Source organism: Sciurus vulgaris (genome assembly GCF_902686455.1).
Source record: "Sciurus vulgaris genome assembly, chromosome: 17".
NCBI classification, from domain to species: Eukaryota; Metazoa; Chordata; class Mammalia; order Rodentia; family Sciuridae; genus Sciurus; species Sciurus vulgaris.
Genome location: NC_136478.1, coordinates 60,780,584 through 60,789,901, shown reverse-complemented (window position 1 = coordinate 60,789,901; position 9,318 = coordinate 60,780,584). Strand labels below are relative to the sequence as shown.

The following is a 9,318-nucleotide window of genomic DNA, read 5'->3' as shown; positions in this document are numbered from 1 at the left end:
ACATCCCCTGCAGAGACTCAAAGCGATGACACAAGCAGACACAGAGACTATGAAGACAGAAAGAGGGAGAGAGAAATATGTGACTCCAAGAGAGAAAGAGAGAGAAGACACACCCAGAGACTCGGGAGACTCAGAGCACAGCTCCCCAGTGAGAGGCAGACAGGGTGTAGAGAAAGGCCCGGGACGCCGAGCCGCGGACAGCGCGGACAGTGCAGTGGGGCTGGGGGAAGGCGGGCGCCCCGGCAGAGGGCGCCGGGCCGCCCTCCGCCCCGCAGGGGTCACGGCGACCCCTCCCCCGCGCCCTGGCGGGATGGCCGGGCTATTTTTACGCGCGGACACCGGACACCGGGCTGGGGAGGCGGCGGCGGCGGCCGAGGAGGGGCCGCGCCGGGCCGGGCATCGGGGCCACACGTCCGTCCGCGGGTCGCCGGGGCTACGCAAGCCATGGAGCCGCGGTGCCCGCCGCCGTGCGGCTGCTGCGAGCGGGTGGTGCTCAACGTGGCCGGGCTGCGCTTCGAGACGCGGGCGCGCACTCTGGGTCGCTTCCCGGACACGCTGCTCGGGGACCCGGTGCGCCGCAGCCGCTTCTACGACGGTGCGCGCCGCGAATACTTCTTCGACCGGCATCGGCCCAGCTTCGACGCCGTACTCTATTACTACCAGTCGGGTGGGCGGCTGAGGAGGCCGGCGCACGTGCCGCTCGACGTCTTCCTGGAGGAGGTGGCCTTCTACGGGCTGGGCGCGGCGGCGCTGGCGCGCCTGCGCGAGGACGAGGGCTGCCCGGTGCCGCCCGAGCGCCCCCTGCCCCGCCGTGCCTTCGCGCGCCAGCTCTGGCTGCTCTTCGAGTTCCCAGAGAGCTCACAGGCCGCGCGCGTCCTCGCCGTCGTGTCGGTGCTCGTCATCCTCGTCTCCATTGTAGTCTTCTGCCTCGAGACACTACCCGATTTCCGCGACGACCGCGACAACCCGGGGCTCGCTTCGGTGGCCGCAGCTGGTCCGGTGAGGGGCGGGGCCTGGCTGCTGGAGAGGCGGGGCTCTGGGGGAGATGGGCGGGCCTCAGAAGGACCTGGCCAATCAGAAGGCGGGGCAAGGGGCTATGCGCAAAGACAGGGTCTGACTTGTACTCCCACTAAAAGCAGGGTGGGGGGACCCTGCCCTGTCAGAAGGCGGGATTGCTCTAGTGAGAAATCCGCCCGCAGAGCACAGGACTCTTGGAGCAGGGGCCGGAGGGCAGGGACATTAAAAATCGAAGCTCTAGGATGGAAAGCATGAAAAATCCGGGATCTATTCCGAGACCAATGGGAATGATGGACTGGAGGGGTTCGAGCCAGGGCCTGAAGAGAGAACTGGAGCGGGCTCGGGACTGAGGACTGGGGACTAGGGGAGGAGGAATCAGTTACAGAGAAGATCAGGCTGAGGGCGGTGAGCAGAGGGTCTAACAGAAATCTTGAGCCCTTATTTTCTGAGCTGGGGTTGGGGAGGGCAAGGAAAGTCAGGGTATGAAGGGGCCAAACACAGGGACCCTTCCCTGCTCTAGAAAATCAATACTGGGAGGTGGAACTTTGGGAGGGAATGGGTTGTACCCTACTCAAGCATCATGTCAGGAGTGAGTTCCCATCTGGGACTGGCAGGAATTACCTTTCCAGCCACCTATGCATCAGGAGATCAGAAAATTAGCTCTCCGTGGATGTTCCCTGGAGTCCTGGGAGGGAGTGTGGGGCCTTGGAAGAGTGACCACTGACCAATCTGTAGAGAGTAGTTGGATATTTATTCAATGGATAAGACCGTTTCCATGTCCCAGCCCTGGCCTGGCCCTTCCTGAACCCTTTCTTTCCTGCAGTTCCCCGCTCGACTGAATGGCTCCAGCCCCGTGCCTGGAACTGCATCCCGCTTACCCTTCAACGACCCATTCTTTGTGGTGGAGACACTGTGCATCTGTTGGTTCTCCTTTGAGCTGCTGGTACGCTTGGTGGCCTGTCCGAGCAAGGCAGTCTTCTTCAAGAACGTGATGAACCTCATCGATTTTGTGGCCATCCTGCCCTACTTTGTGGCACTGGGCACTGAGCTGGCCCGACAGCGGGGTGTGGGTCAACCAGCCATGTCACTGGCCATCCTGCGGGTCATCCGATTGGTGCGTGTCTTCCGCATCTTCAAGCTGTCCCGGCACTCAAAGGGCCTGCAGATCTTGGGCCAGACACTTCGGGCCTCCATGCGTGAGCTGGGCCTCCTCATCTTCTTCCTCTTCATTGGGGTGGTTCTCTTTTCCAGCGCAGTCTACTTTGCTGAAGTTGACCGAGTAGACTCCCATTTCACCAGCATCCCCGAGTCTTTCTGGTGGGCAGTGGTCACCATGACCACGGTTGGCTATGGCGACATGGCACCTGTCACTGTGGGTGGCAAGATAGTGGGCTCTCTGTGTGCCATTGCTGGTGTGCTGACCATTTCCTTGCCTGTACCAGTCATTGTCTCCAACTTCAGCTACTTTTATCACCGGGAGACAGAGGGTGAAGAGGCCGGGATGTACAGCCATGTGGACACGCAGCCCTGCGGCACGCTCGAGGGCAAGGCCAACGGGGGCTTGATGGATGGAGAAGTGCCTGAGCTGCCGCCTCCACTCTGGGCGCCCCCTGGGAAACACCTGGTCACTGAAGTGTAAAGGGATAGTTGAGGTCTGCAGGACCTCACACCTCCTCCAAGGGAGGCAGGGAGGGTCAAGGGAAAATAGCGGGAGGGGATTGGGCTTAGGAAGAACTAGGTTAAGAGGTAACAAGTGGGGAACACTGAGTCTTGTTGGGTCTTGAGTTGTGTGATTTGGTAGCTCCTGTGGGTACTCTGGTAGCAAAGAATGGCAAGTGTGGGTGTTGAGCTGAGGGGGAGTGCCATTGGTTCGTATTGCATTGAGTAGTGCACAGTTCCTGGGGCCTTTCGGGGCAGTGTTGAGATAGGTTTGGTCATGTCATGCAGTGAGTTTCCTAGGTCCATGTTGGGTTGGGTGGGGTTGGGTGCTATGAGTAAGTCTTGTCCAACTGCATTATGCAGATTCATGTGCTCCCTGGGGTCATGTTGGGTCAAGTCAGGTAGTCCCCCGTGGCACTGTTGAGGTCAATTGTGTGGTCATGCATGGTGTTGTTGAATTGTGTTGAGACATGTTGAGAATTGTGTGGTGTTGTATTTCTTCTAGGACCATGTTTTTTTAGGTTCTGTGAACTTGTGAGTCATGTGAAAATACCGAGTCAAGTAAATAGAATATGAGCTTTCTAGGTCATGGTGTGTTAAGTTGGGTTGGAACCTAGGACTGAATGCATCTTTCAAGGGTTTTGTTAAGTTGTATAAAGCTATGTGGCTGGAAGATTCTGGCCCTGAGTTGAGCTGCACAGAGATGTATAACCAAGTGCATCAATAAGGCTGGTTCAATTGGGTCTTAGGACTGTTGGAGTCTCACAGGGCCATGCTGAGTTTTGTCATTGTTGAGTCCTATTGGATTGGGTCAGACTATATGTATAGAATCCATAGGGCAATGTTAGGTTGTTTTGCATTTAGTGGGAGCACCAGGACCTAAGGATAACAGCACTTGGCAGGAGAGTCATGTATCCAGTAGGAAGCATGGTGTTGTGGGTCTGGACAATGGACTGAAACACTTGCCCAGTGTTACTCCCTGGAGGCAGGGACTGGATCCTGCATCCCTGGATTCAGGCATTCCTCCAAAGGGCCTCCAGGTGAATTAGGAAAATGGAAATGCTCCTTCCACTTACCCCATATCTAGTTCATCTTGCTATTCAAGCCCTAGCTCTGTCTGTCCTCTCTTGTGGTTTAGCATGGAGACATGGAAGTCATAGCCATGAGAGAAGAGAGAGACAGGGAGAAAGTTGTTTGTACTCTATTCAGGCATGATGGTGGAACAAAAAGAAGGGGAAGACAGACACCCAGAGAGATAGGGGACAGAGACACAGAGAGAGGGAGACAGAGATTCACAGAGACAAGAAGACTCCTTGGGGAAATAGAGACCCAGAGGAAAGTGGACAGGGACCCAGAAAGAAGTACAGAGACCAAGAGTAGGGCATGGAGATCTAGAGGGGGATGTCAGGCACCCAGAGAGAGGGGGAAGACACCAGAAATGAAGACAGACCACAGAGCATCTGAGAAAGCAAGCCCCTCCTCCCCTCACCCAAAAGGCAGAAAAATGGGGTACTCCTGACCCTAAAAAGATGCCCAGTCTCTGTTCTCAGAATCATAAGAAGTCGCCTATCTTCTGGCAGCTCAGGAAGGCTGTCAGACAGCCTGGAGGTCTCTGTTTTCCAGGATAGGAACCTGAGTCAGAAGGACAGGAACTTCCCAAGGTCACACAGCACAGCAGGATGCGGGGGGCTTATGGCTGGGTGTGGAACTCCACATGCTCCCACAGTCCATAGTGTTCAGGGACTTCCTGAGGCCAGTAGCCTCATGGCCTATAGATGAGGAAACTGAGACTCAGAAGGGATGCTGTTACCCAAGGTGGCAAAGCCAAACATTTTCAAAAGTCAGAACGTAGGGCATTTAGAGGAGGAGGAGAAGGATGGTTACAATCACTAACGCATATAGGGCTTCCTATGTGCCAGGCATCGTTCAAGGTACTTTACTCGTATTAATTTATTAAAACCTATCCAGTGGTTTACAGAGTGTTGCTGTTATTATTTTTAGCTCTTCATTATGACTCCCTTTTCCAGTCAATAAACTCTTCCTTAGAGGCACCAGAGGGAAATTGGTTTAAGGACCCACCTCCCTGTGAACCCATCTAAGCAATTCAGAATGTAGCAAAGAAATTCAGTTAACCCCAGATTTAATTAAACTACTTTTTCATACAATGAGCGAGAAGGTACAGATGGCAGGAGGAGTTTGATAATGGTTGAATAAAAATACAAACTTTAGGCAGTGATTTGTCTCTGAAATGGAGAAAAAGTCACATTCAGAGACAAATGGAGACAGACCCCCCCATGGGGCAAGACAAAGCAGAGTAATGGGGTGCAGACCCCAGCACAGAGACAGAGGAGACATGTGCAGAGAGGAACAGGGTCCTGGAAAGAGGACCAATCCCAGCAGAAGAGAGAAATCCAAGGGCAAGAAAGAGGAGGGCAGAGGGCTGTGAAAGGTAAGAGACCAGTAGAGGAGAGACCCAGAGAAGGGTGACAGATTGTTTTCCAGTTCCTCCTCTTTGAACACTCATCCCTGTTACCCTTCAGGGACTGATAATTACACAGTGTGCCCTTCTTAGGGAGTGGGTTGTGCCTGGATTGGGGAAGTGTGAAGAGGTCAGAGAGGTGACGGGATGGTGACATCTTTCAGACTGGGAAGTGGCCTTTCCCCACCTCCAGTAAACAACTGGAGCTGCGCTCTGTGTTGCCTTGGCTGGGATGGGGCAGAGAGGGGAACACCCTAATCTGGGGACACCCTTCTACCACCTTGCCATGCTATATTTAGACTGAGGGAGGGGTGCCCGATGACCCCTCCCAAGGTGGGTGTCGGCTTTCTTTCTAAAAATAGCTCAGAGGAAGCGAGCAGAGTCCCAGGATGGAGGCGTGGTAGGGTGAAGAGCCCTGCCCCCCCATAGGACTGTCCCAGGACTCTTCAGCTCTTATCTCATCTCTCTCCGAAGCCCTGTCGCTCCCGGGGTTCCCTCCCCTTCTCTTGAGGTGTCTGCCCCCACTTCTGTTTTTTCTATCTGGGTCTCTGTTCCCCATTCCTCCCCCTGGGTCTTGGTCCATCTTTCCCTTGGTTTCTGCCCTCTCCCTCCATATCTCTGTCTTCTCCCCTCTGCATCTGTCATTATTCACTGTTTCTCTAGGCAGGTCACTCTGTTCTTAAAACATGTCTTTGTCCCCGAGTCCTTTAATACCTTGAATTTTTCTTATCTGAGCTCAGGAGAAGACCCTCTCCCTAGTCCCCACCCAGGAAATTCCAGGACACAGGACTGTGTAGGAGAGCCCTCCACGTCCACTGTCTCGGAGTCAAGTCGTCGAGCCTTATCACTGCCCAAGCCCAGCTGGTTAATGTCTGGCGGGAAGCTCCTGGGAAAGTGGGGATGAGAGCAGAGGGTGGGAATCCGCCCCCAGATTGACACTGAATTGGCAAAAGACTGCATAGGAATCTCAGGCCCATCTCCTGGGTGTGAGGGAGGAGGACTACAGCCTGGACCACTGGATCTGAGGGAGGAGGCCTGGGATCCACGACCCCTGGGTCTGAGGGAGGAGGGCCAGGGTTGGTACCCCAGGGTCTTGGGGCAGCCAGGGGCCTGGTCTCCTGGGTCTGAGGGAGGAGGGGCTGGGCCCCGACTCCTGAGGCTGCGGTGCGGGGGCTGCGCGAGCCAGGCCGGGCTTCCGAGGTCCCCGCACGCGTGTGCAAGGCTGGATCCCCCGCCCCTCCTCCGCCGTCGGGCGCCGCCCCGCCCCCGCCCCCGACCCAGGCCCTCCCGAGCGCGAGCAGCGCGGAGCCGGCGGGCCAGCGGGCGTCCCTGCAGCCAGCGAGCGGGAGGAGGAGCCGAAGCCGCGCCAGGGGCAGCCGGGGAGCAGAGGAGGGCGCCCCAGGTAAGAGCCTCGCGCCTCCTCCCCCGGGATTCCGGCGTCCCGGTCGCCCTGCCCTCGGGTAGGGAGGGACGGGGGCGGGGCCGGCGGGGGCGGGGCTTGGCGGAGGAAACTGAGGCAGGAGGAAAGCGTCCTAGATATGGAGCCAGTTGCCCCAGCCGCGAGTCAGGAGTCCGCATCCCCAGCCCTAATCTCCTGGGGGAAGAGACAGGGAGTTCGCATTTTTTTGTACCTGGGAGTTCTAAACTCTAGAACTTCGGGGTCGGAGGGAGGTGGCAGACTGGGGCTTAGGAGGCGCCTGAACTCCTGGGTCCGAAGGAGGCAGCTGGGGACCAGGACGCTTAGTCTGAGGGAGGAAACAGCTGGGGACACACTCCCCGTCCTGGTTGGATCAACCTGCGCTCCTTTTCACACCCCAAACTTCCCATTTCTCCGTCTCCCAGCCAGCGCAGGCAGCCACTCCAGGTATGTACAGTAGAAGTCTTGGGCGGGCCCTGGCCTGTCCTGTGAGGAGGGAACATTCCAGGAAGCGGCCTCGGGGACCCAGGCTTGAAGAGTGTGGGCCCTCAGGACCTGGGTGTCCAGGCCAGGCCAGCCCCGCCCCCGCCCTGTCTGGGAGATGAATGGGAGGAGGGGAGATGTAATCTTTTCCAGTCTCCTTCATCTGCAGCCTCTCCCCTCCCCTCTTCTCCCCCATCTGCTTCCCATCCCGCCAGAAGCCATCACCTGGGCAGGGAGGGGGGCTCTGGGAAGGGGCCAGGCCTTCACTCTCTGGGAAGGGGGTGCTCAGGGGCTCAAGCCCCTCCCCCACCTGCCTATATAATCTGTCTGTTCCCTTCTTCCCCCAGGTGGTTGCCCCCTCCCTCTCCTGAGATGTCAGGAAGGAGGGGGCCACCTGTGTCCTCCACAGGGCCCCCCAGCCCCGAAGCTCCAAGGTGGAGGAGGTGTTGACAGGTCTGGCAAACACCTGCTGCTTCCCAGTTCTCTCCAGGCTTCCAGAATGTTGTAGAGAAACAGCTATATCCACACCCCACCAGCCTCTCCCAGCCCAGGGTCAGTTTCATACTCAGGGAAAATGAGGACGGACTTGAGAAGGGAAGTTGTGGTAGTCTTGAGCCAAAAATGGGACCTCTTAGGATTCCAGGTTCCAGTTTTCAAACTTTTGGACTGTCCTGCAAGCTGCAGGACTTAGGGTTCCTGGAGGTTGTAGAGGCAGGAGGGCAGAGTGGAGTTGCTCAGAGTTCAAATCCCACCTCTGCCATTGCTGGCTATGTGACCTGGTACAAGTCATTAACTTCTCTGAGCCTGCGTTTCCCCATTTGCTTGGCTATGAAGTAATAGTAGTTGAATAATTATTATGAATTTACAAGTTGGGTGTTACCCAAGTCCGAGAATATAGGGTCCCCCTAGGGCTTCCCCAGTTCTGGCATGCAGTGCCCTCTGTAGTTCCCAATTCAGCTCCCTGGAAGTCTCTACCTCTTCTCTAACCTCCACCTCCCTCTCTCTATCCTCAGGTGTCTGAGAGATGCTCCCCCACCCCTCCTGCTCCCTCCCCATCCTCCTGCTCTTCTTCCTCCCCAGTGTCCCAGTGGAGCTCCACCCCCCACCCTCAACACTGCCCCCATTTCTGGCCCCCGAGTGGGACCTTCTATCCCCCCGAGTAGCCCTGTCCAGGGTTGCCCCTGCTGGGCCCCCTCTGCTCTTCCTACTGGAGGCTGGGGCCTTCGGGGAGCCAGCGGGTGCCCCAGCCAACCGCAGTCGGCGTGGGGTGAGCGAGAAGGCACCAGCAAGTCGCCGGGGTGAGCTGGCTGTTTGTGATGCAGTAAGCGGCTGGGTGACAGACCGACGGACGGCTGTGGACTTGCGTGGGCGAGAGGTGGAGGTGCTGGGCGAGGTGCCTGCAGCTGGTGGCAGCCCCCTCCGGCAGTACTTCTTCGAGACACGTTGCAAGGCTGAGAATGCTGGGGAAGATGGTCCTGGTGCGGGTGGAGGAAGCTGCCGGGGCGTGGACCGGAAGCACTGGGTGTCTGAGTGCAAAGCCAAGCAGTCTTATGTTCGGGCATTGACTTCTGATGCCCAGGGCCGTGTGGGCTGGCGATGGATACGAATTGACACTGCCTGCGTCTGCACACTACTCAGCCGGAATGGCCGGGCATAAAACTCATGCCCAGGAACTGGTCAGGCAGAGAAAAGAAGAGAGCTGAATGCTCAGGGACTTCAAGGGTGGCCTGGCTGGCTCTAAGGGCCTCAGTTTGGGAACTTAAGTGATCACTGAATCAAAGCTCTCTAATTTTGAGAGCCCAATTCATGCAGGATGTATGAAAGCAAATGGGGTTGCAAAGGATGAACAGGAGTTCTGGAGGAACTTGAGGGTAACCATGGAAATAACAATAATAATAGCCAATATTCACTGAGTGCTTACTGTTTATCAGCCCCAATACATTACTGCTCAGATCAGTTCTCATGGATTTGATCATCAGAGGCCCTGGTATTTTTGTTTTGTTTTGTTTTAATAACTTTTAATTTTATTTACTTATTTTTATGTGGTGCTCAGGATCAAACCCAGTGGCTCACACGTGCTAGACAAATGCTCTACACTGAGCCACAAACCCAGTCTGAGGCCCTTGGTTTTAAGTTGCTGACCACTCAAGCTCAGAGCGGGACAAGGAGGGGATATATCAAGAAGTGGGTGGGGGCCGACTAGAAACTGAAACATGCAAGCAATTAGCCAAAGGACCTTGAGAACACGATCTATGGAAGGCTT

At 56.3% G+C, this 9,318-nt stretch overlaps 2 protein-coding genes across 6 annotated transcripts; both read left to right on the top strand.

Annotated features, from left to right (window-relative positions):
* On the top strand, window positions 1-4,653 carry KCNA7 (potassium voltage-gated channel subfamily A member 7). Its single transcript, XM_079119449.1, has 2 exons — window positions 1-999; window positions 1,841-4,653. The coding sequence occupies exons 1-2, from the start codon at window positions 445-447 to the stop codon at window positions 2,654-2,656; spliced, it is 1,371 nt and encodes a 456-aa protein (XP_078975575.1). The 5' UTR covers window positions 1-444; the 3' UTR covers window positions 2,657-4,653.
* Window positions 4,654-4,785: 132 nt separating this feature from the next.
* Window positions 4,786-9,012, top strand: NTF4 (neurotrophin 4). 5 transcript variants are annotated; one of them, XM_079119452.1, is made up of 3 exons: window positions 4,786-6,557; window positions 7,403-7,508; window positions 8,069-9,012. In XM_079119452.1, exon 3 carries the CDS (start codon window positions 8,080-8,082, stop codon window positions 8,710-8,712), a length of 633 nt encoding a protein of 210 aa, XP_078975578.1. In that variant the 5' UTR covers window positions 4,786-6,557; window positions 7,403-7,508; window positions 8,069-8,079; the 3' UTR covers window positions 8,713-9,012. The 5 variants fall into 5 exon arrangements, with proteins under 5 accessions (XP_078975578.1, XP_078975576.1, XP_078975580.1 ...); XM_079119450.1 differs by having other exon boundaries at window positions 7,403-7,607; XM_079119451.1 differs by lacking the exon at window positions 4,786-6,557 and adding an exon at window positions 6,662-7,019 and having other exon boundaries at window positions 7,403-7,607.
* Window positions 9,013-9,318: the final 306 nt, after the last annotated feature.